This window comes from Lissotriton vulgaris, chromosome 9 (genome assembly GCF_964263255.1).
Source record: "Lissotriton vulgaris chromosome 9, aLisVul1.2, whole genome shotgun sequence".
Taxonomy (NCBI): Eukaryota; Metazoa; Chordata; class Amphibia; order Caudata; family Salamandridae; genus Lissotriton; species Lissotriton vulgaris.
In genome coordinates this window covers 991,571,591-991,594,639 of record NC_141697.1, presented here as the reverse complement: position 1 = coordinate 991,594,639, position 23,049 = coordinate 991,571,591, and the positions used below count along the sequence as shown (strand labels likewise).

The 23,049-nt window shown below is 51.7% G+C and overlaps 1 protein-coding gene across 1 annotated transcript in view; it reads left to right on the top strand.

The window, feature by feature from the left end:
• The window catches only part of LOC147692689 (mediator of RNA polymerase II transcription subunit 29-like), an 87,560-nt gene that overhangs the window by 39,822 nt on the left and 24,689 nt on the right, over window positions 1–23,049 (top strand). Inside the window, exon 2 of the mRNA XM_086938866.1 lies at window positions 1,751–1,809. Within this exon, the coding sequence (XP_086794992.1) occupies window positions 1,751–1,809 (59 nt within the window). The remainder of the gene's footprint in view (window positions 1–1,750; window positions 1,810–23,049) is intronic.

Sequence of the window (23,049 nt, the reverse complement as noted above, 5' to 3'; positions counted from 1 at the left end):
TAGTTTGGTCCAGTGCCTTTAACAGTTTGGTATAGTCTATAATAGGTCTTTGCCTACCAGACAGAAAAAAACTTCCTAGTAGGCAAGACTTAAAATGTCTATATTAACCTAGTAAAGGAGATACTCTTCTGAGAAATGTGTGTGGTTAATACCAAACTTTCAATCTTTATATAGAACAATGGTTACCATTTTACAGTACAGATCCCCAAACACAACTACACAGCTTGATGAACTGATCTCTCTTGATATATGTATGTCCGCTATTTAGAAAAGAATAGGCTGAAAATCTTTTTTTTTTTTCTTCATTGTTACTTGATTGAAGAACAAGGATTAAGAGCATCCCAGCACTAAACTTAACATTTTTAGAATTAGATAACTTTTTTCCAATTTCCCAGATGAATGCCATCTCGCATATATTTGTTCACAACCTCTTGAAACGCTGAGTGCCTGGGTGCATCTTGCAATTAATACTCTGGTGGTAACTAATAGATTAAAACTTCTTCAGATGCCTTGCCCACACCGGTTCGCTGCCAGCTCAGCTTTTTTCTTTGGTTTCATCATTTAATGCTATATTGATGGCTTTCTGTGCATGGCTGTGTCATTTTGCGCACCTTCATTTACTGATTTCTGCCGCCTATTTTTAATCAAACGAGTAGGTTTTGTGTTCAAATTGCAAATCCACATTTTTCTTTGAACATGAGCAACAGATGGAATCCAGAGTGGAACCATCTCGGATTTTAAAAGCATACTTGAACAGTGTACATCTAAATCCAGTTTGATTTACATCTTTAGCTCCAGAGATGCAAACCTTCATTAGGTTTCTAGCTCATCATGGCATTCAAGATCTTGCTATTTACAGCCCACTAATGAAGTACAGCCCATGAGTGATGCTTGCAGCTGTTACTACATCTGGTGATATACTACATTTAATTTTAATATACTTCTGTTTCTTCGCCTAACCTTTCTATTCAGTTAGTATCTAAGACCATCCTACCAGTGACGTACTTGGCTATGAAATACCTTGAAGCCAACACTTGCATATAAATATTTGTCTCTTTCGTGGATGAATTGTGCAGTATTTCGCTATACCAAAAGACTGTAGACTGTACAGACCACTACCATGGGTGCAGTTGCTAAACCTAGGTGTCCCACCTCTGTGATGTTTACACTCCATGGTCATTCTAATGCAGTTACTTTTTGACTTTAAGAAGGGTCTGTGAGGTCTTAAAGCTTAGCAGTGTATCTGCAAGCGTGACTACATTTGCCCAATGAGGAGATTACTGACCGCAAAGCCAGTCTGCCTGCCAGCAGCTCTGTCCTAAGCGCAGAGATACCCCTCAGGGGGTAATTCAGGCGCTCTACAAATCCAATCAATAAATATAAAATAAAAGGATGTAGATAATCTGATAACCAGGATGAGTTATAGCGTGTGCAAGATTAGTAATAACCTGTGATGGAGTAGCTGTTTGTGGGAATATAAGTGGATAGATAGTAGTCCCCACTGAAAGTGTTGGGAGCTGCTGATTGAGTGTCCACAGAAAAAAGGTGAAGCGTGTTACTGGAAGGTGATAATGTACTGCTTTACAAGAATTGTTTTTAAAAAAAAGACTGCCACACTGCAAGTTAGAGAGAGTTGTGAAAGAGGAGGATACAACTGTTTATTGTTGGGGAAAACATTTTTATTAGGGAAAAATGGTGATGTAGTAATTCTAATTTTTTTGGTTTTTTTAATCCATTATTTGTTTTTCAGAATTTAATGAAGATTGCAGCTCATAATTTGATACAGAACACCAACATTGATAACGGACAGTGAGTACAATGCCTTTTATTTAAAATTACTTTTTAGCACAAGTTAAGATTATTCTTCGGGTTTAATATCTTCCCCTTTCTATGGCAAGTATTCTATATTATATTTCTAGGTAGTGTACCTAGGCTAAAAAAATCTTCAAAGTCTGAGGCAGTGTGACACCTTTTCCCCAATATATGGTACTAATACACTTCTATTGTCTAACAAAGTTGTTACGTTTTTGTACACTTGACTCTTCTTGGTTAGCTAGGTAGGGAAATTGAGGTTTACACCAGGAGTTGGTGAGGGTAGAATTCAATTACTGTGTCACACCATAATCACATACAATATGTTGTGTTTAGACTGCAATATCTTCCAAACCGAAATGTATTTGTTTACCTAAAGAAAATGCAGAGAGTTAAAGTGATCCACACCAAAAACGCTAACAGCCAATCCCTTCTGTGCCTGACATATGTGCCCAAATAGTGCGTATGCTGCAAGGGGCTACCATTCAAATAACATGGGGGCAAATAGACTGTTATCCCACGGCAAAAGATTAGGAGTTCTTGGCTATCCTCTGAACTTTACATTTCTCCTACTTTACCTGTCTTTACAGTCCTTGTTTTGCTGTCACTTTGCTTACATTGGAAATTGAAGTGCTTGATTATTATTTGCATTTTTTATATGATTTGTGCAATTGGATATGGATTACGAGTCCTGGCTTGTTAGGCAATAAGCAGTATTTCCTACTTCGCCGTAGCAACACTGATAAGTGGAAAGAATAAGCACCAGACTAAAATGACTGATTCAGGGGTCGTGGCCGAAGCAGTCGAAAGCTAGTGCTTTTCCTGTTCTCCCTTCCATTATCCCTCATCATCCATGCCTTGACAGCTGCCTTTAAACCTTCTGCTTGCTCTACGGAGGGGCCCGGTGACAGAGTTGCCTGAGAATCGGAGAGAGTCCGCTTGAGGCTCTGTGAACCAGAAACCGGGTCTGCCCCACTGGTACTGACTCTAGTGTTGACCTATCCCTTGAAGGACTCTGCATGCCCTCGGGTCTGCCCTGCAGATGGTTCTGTCTCTTACTGTTTGTCTTAGTTCTGTACAGTTGATATCCTGTTAATGTCGATGCTGCCCCTACTGCTTCCACATAGCTGGAATAGCTGTTGGGCATCAGGGTCCTATGCAGAAGGTGAGCTCCCCTTGTGCCTATTGGTTTCAGCCTCCGTTAATACACAATATGTTTTTTAACCCGCAGTGGTTTTTCTCCAAGAAAACTCACCTGCTGAGCACACAGTGCACCTTTCTGTGCTGTTTTGGCTATGAGGGAGTATACCATGAACCTCCGGTCCTTGCTGCATGGAGATCTTGCACCTATGTGTGAAAGCATTTGGTCTCCTAGTGAATTGACCTAAGTCCATTCTGGTGCCCATTTCTGGAGAGGCTGACTGTTGGACCTGGCGATGTGCAATCCCGGTGCGCCGCTTGTTTTTAAGTATGTGGATGTTTGTTTCCAGCCTCCCCAATTTGGCTGGGAGCCTTAACCTGACTACCCGATCTACTGATGACTTGAGACCTACAGAGGTGGAGTTGCCTGCAGTTATATTCAATGGGGAGAATTGCCCTTTATAAAATGATGGCCTTAACCCTGGTTCCTAGATATTTTCTCCAACCCATTCCAGGAAGCTGATTTCAAGCCCTGACTTCGAAGATAAACCAATTTCTCTGGGCTGGAGGCCGCCCTCGTGTGGCCTTCCTATAAAGCAGCCCCCCCACCCCATGCGGAGGAATTGGTACTGCACTCAACCCCGCCCCGTGGCAGGGGACATAGTTGTATCATAATCCCTGGCCTTGAGGCTTTACCCCGTCAGATAGCAATAGGTATCACTCACCTTGGGGATGTTTGGGTGGACAGTGGCATACACACGTTCCCGGCGCTGCAGGAGCAGTATCAATCCAACCAAACCAGGTTCCATACATATCTGCAGCTACGACATGCCCTATTGGTTAATATTCCCTCGGGCACACTGATCCCAGAATTTACACCCCTTGAGTCTAAATTGATGATGGGGAGGCTGGGTAAGGGAACCACTTCCCGGATTGAACACTCCAGACTGCATCCCTGGTTCTTGGGAGGAGATAAGAGGCTTGGGTGGTTGAACTGGGGGATGAGAAATGGCGTGAGGCGAGAAGGCCCCCAGGGGACTGGCTATCTTTATTTATGGGATTTTTAATGCGCAGCTAATACCCTGGGGTGTCTCTGCGCACCTCCGATTGGTCCAGCTTAGTTACCTTCATATTCCAATTCCAATTCCAAAAATTCTTTATTTCGGCCACATGGGCCATAAAAGATGCAATAAAATACAATACATATATTAAAAAGACAGTATTTACATATAAAAATTTTCTGCTGAACCCACATGGAATAAAAGCTGCAAGATAGAGCCAGTTCAGGGGGACAGTTTCTTTCTTATTATCCATGCTGCCATTAAGAATTTTGAAACAGCAAAGACAATGTGGCCCAGAGTGTTAGTTTTCATGACCCTGTAGGCCTGCAGGTATTTCCTGAAGCCCAGGTTCCGACACAACGGTGCTATCCAACGCTTCCTGGGACTCTGATAAGCATGGCAAACAAACATTATGTGTAGGTCGTCTTCATCCAGGGCTTTACAACATGGGCAAAGTTTGTCACCCCCTGAGGACCATTTGCTGGTAAATACTTTGGTGGGGAGTGTACCAAACCTCCATTGGAGGAACAATTTCCTTGCCAGGAGAGGGAAAATAAAGTCCATGACGGGTTCAAAAGCATAAGAATTTTTGGATTCCATAAAACGTCCCGTCAGGGTGCCGCTGTTGTGAGCATTGTCCATATCAACGAAGTTTTTATTTTTATACAGCTGTGCAAGAGATTTGCGCGTGATCCTTTGACAGCCCTGGGCTGGGTTATCCCATAAGTCTGGCAAGTTCAAGCTAAACAGTTCCGCCTTGATAAAAGCCAACCAGGGAATTTTGCTGTTGGCATTCAGCCTCATTACATGCATAAGGTCTTGTCTGTAGTGATGCAGTTCCTCGGTGGTCCATATCCGATGCCAGAACTTCACAGGTTTCGACAGGAGGTCTTCAGCAATAGAGGGAAGGCCCAAGTCAAGTCGTAAGGGGAGGAGTGGCGTACCTTGCGGGAGAGCAAGTAAGCGTCTCAGGAAACTGTTTTCCACACCTGCCAGAGCCTTCCCTGCTTTGTGTCCCCACAGCTCACTGCCATACATGGCTGCTGCCTTCGCTTGGGACCTGTATGTTTCCAAGGCCGGGCTTACAGGCTTAAAGGTGGACTTGTTAGCCACCTTCAGGAGTGCACCCGATAGCTGGGAAAGTTTCAGCCTGGATCTCGCTATCTGGCAGTCCCAAGCTAGGTTTTCTTGGACTGTTAACCCTAAGTATATAAAGGTTGAGACCCTCTCAAGACTAACATCCCCCAGTTTAGGATTTGGTCTGGCCTTGGCGGGAGGGTTAAAGATCATAAACTTAGTTTTCTCCGTGTTCACCTCCAACCCATGTTGGTGACAGAAAAGGCCAAAACCATCCACAATCCTCTGGATCCCCATGGGGGATTTGGAAAGCAGGAGGGTATCATCAGCAAACATTATTGCCGGAACCCTCCTGCCTGCCATAAACGGAGCATCATTGTCCTTAACAGTGTCAAGATGTTGGATGACACTGTTAATGAAAAGACAGAACAGGGTCGGCGCCAGGACACAGCCCTGTCTGACTCCACGGCGGACCGGGAATTTGCCCGAGAGCTTGCCATCCCTCCCACACCTCACTTGTGCATAGTTGTTCTCATGCAACCTGATGATAATACTAAGAAGGTGGGGGGGTGCTCCTAGCTTCTGCAAAACCTCCCATAGTTTTCCTCTAGGGACTAGGTCAAAGGCTGACCTCAGATCCACGAAGACCATGTACAGCCTTCCTCCCTCTAACGTAACCGTCTTCCAATATAGGAGAAGGAGGCGGAAGATCTGGTCCATGGTCGACGTGTTCTTCCTGAAGCCAGCCTGGAGGGGGCTCATGATGTCATTGTCCTCCACCCAGTCCAGGAGATGGTTAAGGATGAGGCGCGCAAAAAGCTTTTGGGGTACGTCTATTAGGCTAATAGGCCTGTAGTTGGCGGGGAGCAGAGTGGAACCTTTCTTATGGATCGGAACAATCTCTGCCCCCAGCCAAGACCCGGGGATTTCCATGCCTCCTAGAATGGCATTAAAAAGGATAAGGAGGTATGGGCCCCAGATGTCCGGGTGGTGCCTAAAGAGATCCCCGGGTAGCCTGTCCAGACCTGGCGCCTTCCCCCACGATAGGTGCTCTAGGGCCGCCTCCACTTCCCCCAGGGATAGTTCCATGCGAGAATCATGGGAGCCTACAGGCGCCAAGAGGGATGTATCAGGGCAGGAGTTAGTGTCTTGATAAAGTACCCCAAAGTGGGCCTCCCACACCACGGGGCGATGTTGGGTTCAATTGCTTTATTAAGTTCCCCTATCCCATTGTTAACAAGGGCCCAGAATTTCCGGGAATCCCTGACTTTAAGGGCATGATGAAGGTCCTGCCAATGGTTCCAGTCCCACTCGGTCCTAGCAGTCGCCATCACTGCTTTGTAATGCTTCCTAAGGTCACGTACCTTGGCCTTATTTGACCCTTCTTTTATTGCAGCAATAAGCTCCGATTTTGCTGTCCTACAGGAAGAGGTATACCAGGTGGGAACATGGGACCTTTTCTTTCTGGTTGGCACCTCCGGGTGAAATAACTCGGCCAAGTCCCTCACTAGGTCCTGATGTATGTTGCCCAGTTTCTCATTATATTCTGGGGTACATGGTTCATTTAGAAGTGCATCCACCTCCATGAACCTGGGGAGTGCCAACTCATAAAGCTTGCTGATGGCCTCTTCTGAGCTCGCAAGGTTCCCCCACTTAACCCGGTGCCTATTGGTTGTAAGGAGCAATTCCCCCGTGTCTTCTCCTTCACTTCCTACGGATATGCCCTCTGGGGGCAGGGGGCACTGGATGTTTAAACAAAGGGCATTGTGGTCACTATCAGACCTCTCTATTACCCTAAAGTCGAGGACTTTTGGCCAGAGCGTAATATCTAGCATGATATAGTCTAGCCTCGACTCATGGCCCCTTCTGTTAAAAGTACACACTGAGGGGGTATCGGAAGGGGTGCGCCCATTACAAGCCCTCAGTGCGTAGTTCAGGGTGAGGGACATGAGTTGTATTGCTAGCGGTGACCAGGCTTTGGGGTGGGGGGAAGACGAGGGCGGGACCCCCCCAGTAGTCGTCCTCGGTCGTGAGGGCACCCTCTAGTAGGCCTTCCAGGGGTTCAAAGTGGCAATTGAAGTCTCCTCCAAGCACCACCTTGTAGTCTCCCGGAAGTTGACCCAAAAAGGAGGATAGCTCGTTTAGGGTCGGTGATTCATTTGGGGCGGCAACTGGTCGCGAGTAGACATTCACAATAGCCCACGGGGGTTTTCCAGGCCATGTGAGCCGAACACACTGAATGTCCTGCGAGAACGTATGCACCTGTTCTGCCTGGCACCCAGTGTGGCTCGCAATCCAGATTGCCAGGCCACCTGACGGCCTCCCCTTCCCACTCCATTTGGCAGGGATTTCAAATATTTCAAACCCTCTCCTGGATTGCGTGCCCCTCGCCCATGTTTCCTGCAAAAGGAGGATGTCACTACTACCTACTAGCTGATCCCACTCCGGTGAGCCTTCCTTATTTGCAATTCCTGCCACATTCCAGGAGAGGATTCTCAGCCCCGGATCTGATGATAGGGTACCCTGACCTACAGTAGGATGTTGCACAACGGCTATAGGTGGGTAAGTGTCTGGGGAAGCAGAACTGCCAACCGCGGTGGCGGATGGCCCAACCAATTCCGCCGCCCCAGGTTGCACAGTATGGACTGACCCGGTGTTTGGTGGGGGCCCCATTTCACCCAGACTGTGTTGTTCGATCTTTAACGGTATCCTGCGGGCCATGTTCAGTTATAGGGGCTGTACTCAATCCCCCCCGACTTTGCACCTCAACCAGCATCTTCCCAGGGCTGAAGGAACTCTCCCCTATTTGTGGTCAGTCGACCTGATCTAAGCAGGAGAACCTGTTATGGTGAGTAAAATTGGCCTGGCCAGGTGGTAAGTAATGCCTTGGTCTATAACGTGAGCCATCTACATCAAAGCCTACTCTAGTCCACTCCTTCTCCCTCCCTCCCTCCGTGCTGCTAGCACTAGGGTAGAAGTGTGATAGGGGTACTAATTCAATATTGGACTTGTCAGGCCTTGCGAGCCAGTTACAAATGTAGTTGGCGACATGTGGGCTTTTGAAACTTATGATAATACAATACCCTGCCCTATTCTTTGGGGTAAGGCCAATCCAGGAGATCCTCCTAACCATCAAAACATCACCTTTCAGGTTTGGTGGCAGCGGCCTATTAATACTAAGCCAACTTATAACCTTATTTCGTAAGGAGTCTTGAGGCTCCCTTGTGTCGCCAGTTAGCTCAGGTACTCCCACCATGATTGCCGTATATGGGACTGCTTCTGGGGGCAGATTAACCACCATGCGCTTATCAAGGGGATGGAGTGGTACCACCAGTGGTGCCATTGGTAGGGATCACTGCCTCCCCTGGATGTGGCGCAGGAGGTTGCTTCGATCTCCTAGGGGCCGGGACAGGAGGCCTAGGCGCTGGAGGTGGCACAGGGTGCGTCTGAGAAGCAGGCGCAACAATTGTGCTCTGCAGAGCCGTATGAGGGACCTGAGACGGTGCAGAGGGCAACGGTCTATTCCCAGGACAGACCTGGGCAGCCACAGAAGCATCTGTAGCTGACCCAGGGCTCTTCCTTGTATGTAGATTTTCCAAGGCCTTAAGTCTGCTCTCTATGGCGTCCAATTTGGCTGAGATAGGGGCTAACAATTCCTTAATGGTTACTGTGAGTGAATTGATTATTGTATCAGTACTGTTAGAGTTTGCCCCACCAAAGATAAATGGGCCCGAGGTCAGTGAGAGGGCCGCTGCTGCTGGAGAGCCCAAGTGGTCTGACCTAGACCCTGACAGGATAAGCTCAGGGGAGGCCGAGATGTCTGTACTGATATCCTGATTTGGCTCAATTATGTCAACTTTGGCCCTTTTTGCCTTCTTTAATTTCCTGGATCTTTTCCTTTTTGGGGGTTGGACCATTCCACTGCCTGCAGGCTCTGTGAGCAGGGCGGCCTGCCCCGCTTCCTGCAGGTCTGTGCCTATGTTATCCGGTATGGCAGAATGGTCAGAAATCCCAGATGGACGGGAGGAGTTCCTATCCCTCTGCGTTACGGGAGTTCTCAACTGCTGAAGGACTGACTCAATGGTCTGATCAATACTGTCCATTAGAGACATATGAGTGGCGTCCAGTGGAATGAGTGTGCTAACATCTGTAGAGGAGGTATCCCCTTGCTCCAGAAACACGCTTTCGGGACCCATCTCAAGGTGCGTTTCTGTGACCGATAAGGATTTACTGGCTTGGATACTTGCCTTTGGGAAGAATTTATCCAATGTACTTAAGCCTTGTTGGGCAGACTTACTCCGTGAGGTTCTGGTCGCCATTATGGGGTAGGTGTAGAGAGGCTGGGGGGCAGGGGGCGTCAGAGGGGTGGCCCGGTCCGGTCTCTGCCGGCCTCTAACGGCCTAGAACGGCACGCTCTTTGCCCGGTCTTCGCCCCGGAGACCGCCCCACGCGCGATGCGCGTACCTAGAAGCGCCTAAGTACGTCAGGGGGGTGTGGCACTGGGAGGGGGCGCGGCGCGGCGGGAAGAGGAACCAGCTGGCGATGTTGCTAGGGATGCTGGACCTCGCAGTCCCGCTCGCCGCGCCTCTCACCTCCTCTGCGGCCGGTTCCACCAGGGAGAAGAAGTTGAAGAATGCCCCAAGCAGCGCGTTGGCTCCCAGCTACTCCTGTAGCGAGCGTGAGTCCCAGTTAACACTTGCAGTCTCGAGCGGCCCCCGCGAAGCGGGGGCCGCGAGAGGTGATGAGCTTTCCGGGCGGGGGGGCGTGGCACTGGGAGGGGGCGCGGCGCGGCGGGAAGAGGAACCAGCTGGCGATGTTGCTAGGGATGCTGGACCTCGCAGTCCCGCTCGCCGCGCCTCTCACCTCCTCTGCGGCCGGTTCCACCAGGGAGAAGAAGTTGAAGAATGCCCCAAGCAGCGCGTTGGCTCCCAGCTACTCCTGTAGCGCGCGTGAGTCCCAGGTAACACTTGCAGTCTCGAGCGGCTCCCGCGAAGCGGGGGCCGCGAGAGGTGATGAGCTTTCCGGGCGGGGGGCGTGGCACTGGGAGGGGGCGCGGCGCGGCGGGAAGAGGAACCAGCTGGCGATGTTGCTAGGGATGCTGGACCTCGCAGTCCCGCTCGCCGCGCCTCTCACCTCCTCTGCGGCCGGTTCCACCAGGGAGAAGAAGTTGAAGAATGCCCCAAGCAGCGCGTTGGCTCCCAGCTACTCCTGTAGCGAGCGTGAGTCCCAGGTAACACTTGCAGTCTCGAGCGGCTCCCGCGAAGCGGGGGCCGCGAGAGGTGATGAGCTTTCCGGGCGGGGGGGCGTGGCACTGGGAGGGGGCGCGGCGCGGCGGGAAGAGGAACCAGCTGGCGATGTTGCTAGGGATGCTGGACCTCGCAGTCCCGCTCGCCGCGCCTCTCACCTCCTCTGCGGCCGGTTCCACCAGGGAGAAGAAGTTGAAGAATGCCCCAAGCAGCGCGTTGGCTCCCAGCTACTCCTGTAGCGAGCGTGAGTCCCAGGTAACACTTGCAGTCTCGAGCGGCTCCCGCGAAGCGGGGGCCGCGAGAGGTGATGAGCTTTCCGGGCGGGGGGGGCGTGGCACTGGGAGGGGGCGCGGCGCGGCGGGAAGAGGAACCAGCTGACGATGTTGCTAGGGATGCTGGACCTCGCAGTCCCGCTCGCCGCGCCTCTCACCTCCTCTGCGGCCGGTTCCACCAGGGAGAAGAAGTTGAAGAATGCCCCAAGCAGCGCGTTGGCTCCCAGCTACTCCTGTAGCGAGCGTGAGTCCAAGGTAACACTTGCAGTCTCGAGCGGCACCCCCCAGGGGGATGAGAAATGGCGTGAGGCGAGAAGGCCCCCAGGGGACTGGCTATCTTTATTTATGGGATTTTTAATGCGCAGCTAATACCCTGGGGTGTCTCTGCGCACCTCCGATTGGTCCAGCTTAGTTACCTTCATATTGCAAACATGACTCCCCAACACCTCCACCAAATTGATGGGGGGTTCACAGGCCAGCTGTGACTGTTGTTAATTGCTGGAAGTGGTCTTCTTTCTTATGATGTGGTTCTCCCCGAGAGTGGCCCCCTTTTGTGAGGAGGTCAAGAATGAGCTTTCTGAAATTCTGGGCCTGTGGCTTGACCTCACCCCAGGGATTGCACTTCTGAGATTGCTGGAAGATGTGGGTGGGGCAGAGGATGGAACGCATGTTCGAGGGGATGATGTTAATGGCCAAAGAGGACCTGTTGTGCAAATGGAAATCTCATTTTTTTTTAATGTATTTTTCAAAGCACTCAAACTTTGTGATTATGCTGTTTTGAAGGTTCCAAGAATTGATTCGGCTTTGCAGTAGGATGGTAAATCTCAGAAAAAGGTTAACTGCCCTTTACTGGTCTGTTTTTAAGGGAGGCATATTGCTACCTAACTTTCAGTATTATTCTTGGGCATCTCAGTTAATTGTGACCATTGATTGAGCACCTACACCGATTGCTGAAGCTTTGTTTGGTTGGACAAGCAGGGGGAGACCCAACATACTTTGATTGCTTGTGTGAAACAAATGGGTAAGCTCCTCTGAAAGCTGTAGTGATTTTATAATGTAGAAGACTTCCTCAGCATAAATTGGATGAAATGACGAAGATGATCCCACTGTAGATACGACCAGTGATTGACAATTTCTAAATGGCCCCAGCTCTGGAAACCAGCCAGCCCCGTCTTCTCTTCACTTTGTGGGCTATCTGGGAAGATGGGGTCTTGTCATTACTTGCAGAGTTCCAGGCAGAATTTGGCCCCGTTTAGCACTACATCTTTCCCGTCACTTGCTGATTACATTGTATACTGGCCAGAACTTGATGACAATACTCTGCTCAAAAACAGGGAGTTAACATCCAAACTAGATAAGGCGACGGTCTCTTTAACATATAGAACTCCTATGAATTACACACCTGTCTGCCTGCTGCTTATTGGGAATAGGTGGGCAGATGATCTTGGTACTTTAGGGTATGTGGAACTAGAGGTAGTCTTGATGCATCCCTGAGAATTCACCATTTGAGCCAACTTGTGACTGATCCAACTAAAACACTTCTCAGTGTTTACTATGATTGGAGTAGATTACACAAGGTGAGTAATAGTGGGCCAAAGGTGCTTGAAAATGGGGCAGGAAAAGGCACATTCATCTGTACTGTATGGTAGTGCAGAGAAGCATATGGTAGCACACCAACTGTGTACCTAGGGTTGGAGTTCTCTTTAAAAAAAATATTTTGCAGTCCTAGGCATACCAAACGATGTAGACCAGACCAGATATAAATAGTGTCTTTGCTCACTGGGGATGATGATTGCTAGGTGAGTGAGTGCTAGAGAATGGGCAAATAGACCTCATCAGATGAAGGTGCAGTTGTATGCGGAGTGGATCTAGTGTTTGTAAACAGAACTGTATGAGTCTACGGGACACATTTAGAAGTTTAAGAATTTGTAAGTATATGAGCAAATTTTCTGGAGGCCATATGTAGATTGATAAATGGCTGTGGCACATCGCAGTGCATGAGCTACTAACAGAAATACCCAGTCACAAAAAGTGTGGAGTGTTCTGAACACAACCATCAATTGGTAATGGACTATTTACATGATATTTGTTAGACGGGGACCCGGAGGGTCGGCCGAGTACAGGGGGAGAGGCCTCCGGTGAGGGCCGTCTCCGGCGATCGTACAGACAAGTAACTTCCCCCCCACAGATGGACACCACACAAGGATGAGTTCAACACACTTTATATAAGATTCTTGAGGCAAGGTGATAAACGATACAGTGGGGTCAGGACACGAGGATTCTCCCAATTCTAGTCTCTGTAGGGGAAAGGGGTAGCGGGACAGTCTTAGTACCGGTCCGGTACCGGTGCGGCAAGAGGGAAGCTCTTAATCCTCGAGCTTGGGGGTCCGCAAAGATGGGCCGCGGCAGCGCCAGCAGGCTAGGACGGTGGTTCACAGCGAGGAGGGCCGCGGCAGCGCCAGCAGGCTAGGACGATGGTTCACAACGAGGAGGGCCGCGGCAGCGCCAGCAGGCCAAGACGATGGTTCACGTTGAAGAGGGCCGCGGCAGCGCCAGCAGGCTTCGGAGATGGTTCACAAGAAAGGGCCGCAGCAGCGCCAGCAGGCCTCCAAGGATGAGTTCCTCACGGTGTCTCTCGACTCCAAGATACAACTGCCTTCCTGCTCTGGAGCTGCCCCAGTTATAGGTCTGGTCTCCTTTGATGTCCGGACCCTCTCACTTGGAGGTCGGGAGGTCCGGGATGAGGGAGTCCAGACACCCAGCAGGGGGGTGGAGCCAGCGCCCGGGGAGGCCGGGGGCGATCGACACTTGGCGGAGGGGAGCCATTGACACTCCTTCTCCCATTGACCTGCTAAGTGGTCTCTTCACCCCCTAGGTGGATGGTGGGGCCTCAATGTCGGGGCCTGGCCAGGCCCAGGGTTGGGGTCGAGCCGAGGCCACGCGGCCTTGTTCTGTAGTGTCCAAAGATGGAGGCTGGGCCGGGGCAGTGGTGCTGACGGGAGCCCGGGCCAGCCGATACTGGGGTGTTCGGGGGCTGGAGTTCCGTTGTGGACGGGTCGTGGGTTGCCCCAGCGGGTTGCCGGGATGGTTCTTGTCGGGGATACAGGGAGAGCAGAGGTCCGGGCCCCGCCATGCGGGGAGGGAGCGGGCCGTCCACGAGGCCTGTCCAACATGCGTCCCCCCCAGCTGAAGGCAGGGAGAGTCACCCATCCTCTTGGGTACTCTCCTCGCCGAGGCGGAAGAAGCGTGACAGGCCGTCTGCGTTGGCGTGGTCCTGGCCTGGACGATGCTCCACAGTGAAATCCATCCCCTGCAGGGAGATGGACCATCGCAACAGTTTTGGGTTCTCTCCCTGCATCTGCATCAGCCATTGCAGGGGTCGGTGATCTGTTTGCACCCGGAAGTGGGTACAGAAGAGATAGGGCCGGAGCTTCTTGAGGGCCCATACCACGGCGAAGGCCTCGCGCTCGATGGTGCTCCAGCGCTGTTCTCGGGCCAGCAGGCGTCGGCTGATGAAGGCCACTGGCTGATCGACTCCCTCGGTGTTGAGTTGGGAGAGGACGGCCCCAATGCCATGATCTGAGGCGTCCGTCTGCACTATGAATTCCCGGCTGTAGTCGGGGGGCCTGGAGCACAGGGGCGGTGCACATGGCGGCCTTCAATTTCTCAAAGGCCGCTTGACAGTCCGGAGTCCAGTTGACTGTTTTGGGGTTTTTCTTGGATGTGAGTTCTGTGAGGGGCCCCACAATGCTGCCATAGTCCTTTATAAACCGCCGGTAGTACCCGGTGAGCCCCAGGAAGGCTCGGACCTCGGTTTGGGTGACAGGGGGTTGCCAGGCCTGGATGGCAGCGATCTTGAGCTGGAGGAGGGCCACCAGCCCGCTCCCCACATGGTGTCCCAGGTAGGTCACGGACCCTTGGCCAATCTGGCATTTGCTGGCTTTGATGGTGAGCCCGGCCTGCCGGAGGGCGTGCAGGACCTCCCGGAGGTGGTGGAGGTGGTCTGCCCAGTGGCGACTGTATACAGCAATGTCGTCCAGGTAGGCGGCGCTGAATTCTTCGAGGCCCGCCAGTACCTGGTTCACGAGTCTCTGGAAGGTAGCTGGGGCGTTTTTCATGCCGAATGGCATCACCTTGAAGTGGTAGTGGCCATCCAGGGTAGAGAAGGCGGATCGCTCTTGGGCCCCGGGGGTGAGGCCGATCTGCCAGTAGCCCGCTGTTAGATCGAAGATGCTCAGGTAGTGGGCGGCCCCCATGCGGTCAATCAGCTCATCCGCCCGGGGGATGGGGTGAGCGTCGGTTCTGGTAACGGCGTTCAGGCCCCGATAGTCCACACAGAACCGGAGCTCGGGGGCAACGCCCGGGGCGGCAGCCTTGGGGACCAGCACGACTGGGCTGGCCCAGGGGCTGTCAGACGGCTCGATCACTCCTAGAGCCAGCATTTTGGAGACTTCGTTCTGGATGCAGGTGCGCACTCAGTACGCCCTGTGTCGAATAGGGGGGCTATCCCCGGTGTCCACGTCTTGAAGGCACCATGGGGTGACCCCGGGGATGAGGGAAAACAGGTCTGCGAATTGTAGCAGGAGATCTCGACAGTCTTGGCGTTGCTCTGGGGATAAGGCATCGGAGAGTCTGACCCCCTCCACTGAGCTGTCCTGCTCGAGCGTCCTCAGCAGGTCAGGAAGGGGCTCGGAGTCTTCTTCCGTCCCACTATCGGTAGCCATCAGGAGGCTGAGTTCTGAACGTACGAAGTGGGGTTTGAGTCTGTTGGCGTGGAGGACCCGTAGGGGGTTCCGGGGGGACTCCATGTCGATCAGGTAGGTGACGGGACCCTTGCGCTCTATCACCTTGAAGGGCCCCGTCCATTTGTCCTGTAGGGCGCAGGGTTCTACCGGGAACATCACCCAGACTTGTTGTCCGGGTTCGAACTCGATGGAGGAGGCATGCTGATCATACCATCTCTTCATGTCCTCCTGACTGGCTTCAAGGTTGACCTTGGCGAGTTCCCTGAATCGCCGGGTCTGGTTGCGGAGGGTCAGGAGATACTTGTATACATCCGGAGGAGTCTTCTGGGGGGCCACCTCCTACCCTTCTTTGACCAGGCTGAGGGGACCCCGGACAGGGTGTCCGTACAGGAGTTCGAATGGGCTGAAGCCCAGGGATTTCTGGGGGACTTCTCGGTAGGCGAACAGGAGGCACGGGAGCAGCACATCCAATTGGCGACGTAGGGGTTCTTCTAGGCCCATGATCATCCCCTTGAGGGTGCGGTTAAACCGCTCGACCAGTCCATTTCCTTGCGGGTGATAGGGGGTCGTGAATTTGAAGGTGACCCCGCACTGCTGCCAGAGAGACTTCATGTATTTAATGATAAAGTTTGTGCCCCTGTCACTGACGACTTCCCGGGGGAAGCCCACCCGCGAGAAGATCCCCATCAGGGCTCGGCCTACCACGGGCGCCGTCACGGTCCGAAGAGGGATGGCCTCAGGATAGGGGGTGGCGTGGTCCACCAGGACTAGAATGAAGCGGTGCCCTTGTGCTGTTCGGGGGTCCAGGGGCCCCACAATGTCTATTCCCACCCGTTCAAACGGGGTGGTGACGATGGGGAAAGGCTGCAAGGGTGCTTTGATCTTGCGGCCGCTCTTCCCGCTGGCCTGGCAGGTGGGGCAGGCCCGGCAGTGGTTGGATACATCATTCCGCATTTTGGGCCAGTAGAAGTGGGTCACCAGGCGGCTGTACGCTTTGTCTTGCCCCAAGTGTCCGGCAAGGGGCACATCGTGTGCTAGGTTCAAGAGGAAGTCTCTGAAGCGGAGGGGGACCACCAGCACCCGGCTGGCCCCCAGCTCTGCAATCTTTTGCTCACTGTAGAGCAGATCATTGTCCCAATAAATCCAGTGGGCCCCCGAGGTGTCTCCTGCGCTCTGGGCGAGGGCTTGCTGCCGGAGTCCCTCGAGGGAAGCACATGCTCTCTGCTCTTGTCGGAATTGTTCCTGGGTGGGGCCACCCTCTTGACGCCACTGGGCCAGTTCGGGAAGGTCCCGGAGCCGATCGAGCCCTTCTTTGCTGTGTTCCGGAGAACTGGCTTCCAGGGTGGCTCCCTCTTGGACGATCGGGGGAGGAGGCTCTGGCCATTCGGGTTCTTCGGGACTGGGGATGGCGCGGGCGGCCATGGACCGGGTCGTTACGCAGACCCATTCATTTTAGGCCCAGCATCCCCAGGTGCTCTCTTCTCTCGACGGCTGACCAGGGGGAACTTTCGAGGTCGTTCCCCAGGAGGCAGTCCACGGGGGCATCATCGCGGACAGTTACTTTCAGCATTCCGGATACTCCTCCCCACTCGAAGGGGACGCAGGCCATCCCACATAGGCTTTCTGAATTGTCGGCCGACCGTACTGGGCAAAGGATATTTGGCAAGATCTGGTCCGGGGTCACCAGATGGCAGCGGACTGCGGTCACACTGGCCCCGGTGTCTCGGAGGGCTTCAGCCCGGTGCCCATTAATGTTGACCCACTGGCTGTACTTCTGCGTGTTGGCGGGAAGGGGGGCCCGCAGGATCAGGTCTCTTTCCCCTAGGCAGACCAGGGACATGGCGGCTGGTTCCCACTCGGGCTGGTCTGGCTCGTACTCTTCAGGGTTTTATTGGGTTTGCTCTTCTCCCAGGGCGGCGGCAGCGACCTGGCGGGGCATAGGGCTCTGGTTCTTTGGGCAGTTGGGATCATTGGCGTAGTGGCCGGGTCGCTGGCATCGGTGGCAGGTAACGGCGCGGAAACCTGGTCGCATCGGGAGGTTCCCCCTGCCGGCTGGGGGCGGGGTGTTGCTGGCGGGAGCCACCGGGACGGTGTCTCTGCCCCGACCCTGGCCTCCTCCTCCCCCTCGGGGGCGATGGAACCCTTGGGCGGCTCTGTTCTGTTCGCTGGGCCCGTTTCGGGAAACTCGGGTGCTTTCCCATCGGTCAGCCTCGACGGCGAGTTGCCGAGGTTCAGTCAGTTTACTGTCAAGGAGATGCTGCCTGAGCTCGACGAAGCAGTTGTTAGAAAGGTGCTCCCATACAATAAGGTCAAAGAGTTGCTCGTAAGTGGTCACCTTGCTGCCCTTGATCCACCCCTCAAAGGCTCGGCTAAAGAAGTTCACGTACTCCACCCAAGTCGTACCCGGGATCCGTTTGCAGTCGCGGAACCTCTGGCGGTACATCTCGGGCGTGAGTCCGTATCGAGTGAGGAGGGCGGCTTTCATGTGGTCGTAGGACATCATCTGATGGTCTGGGAGTTGCAGCAGGGCGTCTCGTCCTTCGTTGACAAATCTCCCCCATAACCCGGCTCCCCAGTCGCTCCGGGGAATCCGGTGGGAGGTCATGGCTACTTCGTAGGCTTTGAACCATTGCTGGATATCGTCGTTCCGGTAATATTCTCGGACGACATCCTTGGGGATGTGGACCTTGGGGTCCGTAGTGACAGGGGGGCTCGGGTGCCCGGGGACCCCGAGATCTTTGTTCTGCCTCCGAATCTCTAGTTCCTTCGAGTTGCGCTCATGCTCGTAGGCTAGCTTTTTCTCTTCTAACTCTCTCTGCCTTTGTTTCTCTTCTCGCTCCTCTCGGAGCTGTAAGTGTTCCAAAGTAATTTTTTGTTCCGCCAATTTGAGTTCTCCATCTAAGCGGCGTCGAGCCAGTTCCAATTCGTGGAGCCTGCTCTTCTCTCGTTCTCGGGCCTCCTCTGGTGAGAGACCCGGTCTTCTTTCTTCTGTCGGCGCAGTGCTTGTTTCGGTTGTCTCGAGGCTTTGGTTTTGGGGTACGGCCGTACCCGTCTCTGCCCAAGTTTCCAGGGCGTGTTTGAAGTCCTCTTTCGTGCTCAGTCCTGTGGTAGCAATGCCCAGTTCTATGCAGAATTGTTTTAGTTCTCTGTGGCTGTATTCCTCTAGTTTTTCCATCTGGAATTTTTCCGTTGTTCCGCTCTCTTTTGTTGTCATGGTGGTTGTGTGTCGTGGGGTGAGTTACTCTCTGTACGATTATGCGTTGGCTCGGATCGCGCCGCTGGCCACCAATGTTAGACGGGGACCCGGAGGGTCGGCCGAGTACAGGGGGAGAGGCCTCCGGTGAGGGCCGTCTCCGGCGATCGTACAGACAAGTAACTTCCCCCCCACAGATGGACACCACACAAGGATGAGTTCAACACACTTTATATAAGATTCTTGAGGCAAGGTGATAAACGATACAGTGGGGTCAGGACACGAGGATTCTCCCAATTCTAGTCTCTGTAGGGGAAAGGGGTAGCGGGACAGTCTTAGTACCGGTCCGGTACCGGTGCGGCAAGAGGGAAGCTCACAATCCTCGAGCTTGGGGGTCCGCAAAGATGGGCCGCGGCAGCGCCAGCAGGCTAGGACAGTGGTTCACAGCGAGGAGGGCTGCGGCAGCGCCAGCAGGCTAGGACGATGGTTCACAACGAGGAGGGCCGCGGCAGCGCCAGCAGGCTAGGACAATGGTTCACAACGAGGAGGGCCGCGGCAGCGCCAGCAGGCTACGAAGATGGTGCTCGACGAGAAAGGCCGCGGCAGCGCCAGCAGGCCAAGACGATGGTTCGCGTTGAAGAGGGCCGCGGCAGCGCCAGCAGGCTTCGGAGAAGGTTCACAAGAAAGTGCCGCGGCAGCGCCAGCAGGCCTCCAAGGATGAGTTCCTCACGGTGTCTCTCGACTCCAAGATACAACTGCCTTCCTGCTCTGGAGCTGCCCCTGTTATAGGTCTGGTCTCCTTTGATGTCCGGACCCTCGCACTTGGAGGTCTGGAGGTCCGGGATGAGGGAGTCCAGACACCCAGCAGGGGGGTGGAGCCAGCGCCCGGGGAGGCCGGGGGCGATCGACACCTGGCGGAGGGGAGCCATTGACACTCCTTCTCCCATTGACCTGCCAAGTGGTCTCTTCACCCCCTAGGTGGATGGTGGTGCCTCGATGTCGGGGCCTGGCCAGGCCCAGGGTTGGGGTCGAGCCGAGGCCACGCAGCCTTGTTCTGTAGTGTCCAAAGATGGTGGCTGGGCCGGGGCAGTGGTGCTGACGGGAGCCCGGGCCAGCCGATACTGGGGTGTTCGGGGGCTGGAGTTCCGTTGTGGACGGGTCGTGGGTTGCCCCAGCGGGTTGCCGGGATGGTTCTTGTCGGGGATACAGGGAGAGCAGAGGTCTGGGCCCCGCCATGCGGGGAGGCAGCGGGCCGTCCACAAGGCCTGTCCAACAATATTCAGAAACCTGAACATTAATGACTTGTAAAGGGAAACAGTTGATTTGCATCTACATGAATTCCAGTGGATTGTGTTGTTCAGTATTGAAATTAATATTAAAACAAAAATTTATTTAAAATAAAAAAAATAACTTGCACCGCTTCTGACTACTTTCTTGGGCGGGAAAGAAAGAAAATCAGACAGTTGTTGGATGCAAGGGCTGCCTTTCTCTGTACCAATCTGCTAGCTCTAGATACTCAGCACCCACCTTCAGTTCTGAAAAGCTTTAAAGATGTGGCTGCGCTTGACACACAATACCAATTGGATTAAACTTACAAAAACCGGTTATCTGTATATGCTAGCACTTTTTCTGCTACACTTATCATACTACTCTGGAATATGACTCCCCTCTCAAGGCTTCTTCGTATAATTGATAATCGCAGTATGCTTGCACCAGGTCTCCAAACCTTACACAGCGTGTGCAATATAGAATTGACTCCAATCAACACACTTTCAACAGGGTGCTCAGAAAGGCAACCAGGAACAGTATACAAATCTGATTGTTTCATGACCTTGTTGGTGGTAAAAAAAGGCCACATAACTGATTCAGTTATGTGATTTAAGGCCCATAAGAGGTAAGCAAACAATTGCAAGTTATTATAAATCTTTTATTGTTATTGAAGTCTTACTTTTAGGGATTAAGTAACTGAAAAAGAAAGAAATATTTTGGCTCTAATAAACATTCATGAAATATTCCTACACATAATGTATTTTTTTTGTCGGAGCAGTTTGAATTAACCAGATTATAATCTGGTCATGTCATTTGTCCCTCTTTTAATACTTTCCGGATAAGCCTTTTATTTAATCCACTAAAATCTTAATTTCAGACTAAGGAGTAGCCAGTATGCTATGATTGGCACTCTGAAATGTTTCCATAGCAGACACAAAAGGAAATAAATGGATTGCTTGAATGAATCCCTATTAATTACTCTGGGCAGCATTGCGGATCTTTGTTTTTTCCCCCACTAGTTATTTGCAAATCAGACTTTGTCCTGCCCCAATATGATGGGGCAGGAAAAAACTAAGGGAGTTAGAGGGTTACTAGCTAGGCTCGCCCTCCAGTCATACAAGTCAAAAACAAAAAAGGTTTCTGTTTCCAGATACCTGAGAGCCTTGCTAGAAAAAAGACAACCAATACTCAATGGGGTTGGCTGTTGGGATTGTGTATAATGTATAAAAAGGAAAAATTGTTCCTTTTTTAGGTGTCCCCTCACTCACCGAGGTTGCCCCACGGTGACATGCTTCATCATTGGGGCCATCCCAGTCCTCTACGGGCTGGGGCGTGCTACGACTTGCGAAGTTACGTAGGAGCACTTAAATGGACTATGTGTGGTGCATGTGTATTTGTGGGGAGTGGACTATGTGTTGAGTTAAAAAATACCTGCCCAGTAGGTTACTAATAAACTTTATTCTGGCCTCTAGGTGGTAGTATTAAAAACAGCCTTTTTTAGGGAGGGGCAAAAGACCAGGCCGAGGCAAAACCAGAGGGCAGCAAGTCCAATGGGCCCAACCTCTGGAAACCAACAGAACACACACAAGGAGCCAAGGACCGGTAACAACACCATCAACCAGCAACATCTAAGCCTAGTGGTAAACCTCTCTGACAAAGTTTTGACACCGGTTCAGAAGAGAGTTTTGGAGAAAGGTTTGGGTTTTGTCCCGACCACAACCTTGGATAAGTTCAAGCTGTATTGTGAACTAAAGGAATTTGTACGCAGCATAAAATTACAGGTTTTTTTCAAAGATAAACCACAACCAATGGGAACTGCGAGTGACACAGGACTAAAGAAAAAATCATCTTTCACCCCCCCTACGAATAGCCTACCAGTTGAGGTACTGGCTTTTGAAAAGGCAATCCTGAAAGATGTAATGGATCTGGACACTAGGGCTTTGAATACATTCCATAATACCAGTAGAGCTGAAAAGGAAGCCATATACGAACTAGCCAACGATGCAACAATCACAATAAAACCAGCCGATAAAGGCGGGGCAATTGTGATACAAAACTCAGCAGACTATGAGACTGAATGCCTGAGATTATACACAATATACACAATCCCAACAGCCAACCCCATTGAGTATTGGTTGTCTTTTTTCTAGCAAGGCTCTCAGGTATCTGGAAACAGAAACCTTTTTTGTTTTTGACCAATATGATGGGGCCCATCTGAGCTGCTACCATTACCATAACTGGTTCCTTCTAGACAGTAACATAACCAATGAATTAAGGTTGTACTACCATGACTGAAAACGCCAATCACAACTTCCCTCCCACCTGCTACTTTGTGGTTTTGCGATTGATGGGGCTATTGCGCTATAAAATTAGCCACCCCGTTCTCCCCTTTGCAATCCCCCTGCCCTTCTTGGTCTCATGTCACGGAGTAGCTAGTGTGAGCAGACCAAGAGAAGAAAACTACCCTTATTAGTCGTTTTTAGATAAAATGACTCCTACACAAAGCAGACAGAAAGAGTTGTCTCAACCGCACCCATCCTCTTATATTTGAAGCCACATCTTTGAAATTCGCGTTATCTACATTATTTAAGGGCAATTTGTGTTGATTATTGACTTTAACTCTGAAAATTAATAAAGCAAAATGAATTCCTTCTCTCCCCCGACTGATACTCCCTGAGGCACATTGCAAATTTTAAACTGAGACATGGCTCTGATGTTTCCATAACCTGTCTCTCTGGATTGTACAGCAAGGTCCCTGAATATAAGACCAGAAGTGGGAAACTGGGACTCCATTTGTTAATATTATTGTAATAATGCCCAAGTATATTAAAACAAAGTCCTTTGAGGAAGATGTCCTGGTAGTCAAAGGGAAAAGAAGGTGCCTGGCCTATTGTTGATCCCTATAGACCTGGTCACAGGCAGACCTCCATGCAGTCCACCTTTGCCCTGTCATTTAGTTTCCACTAAGAAGTAGGAACTGCACGTTTTTGGATAACAGACTTTGGGATGGTACCAGACAGATTCCATGCACCACCACCGATTATGTTGTCCCTTAGAACCGCTTGCTTACAGTACCCCCGCCCCCAAACATAGACAGGGAGCGAACAGTTCTGGCAACCACTGAACATGACAACCCTGTTCCCCCAGGAACTTTGTTGACAGACCTAGAACCTTTCGCTCATACACTCATGCCCTGTTTTCCTCAGAAGTATACAAAGAATACACAGGGAAGTT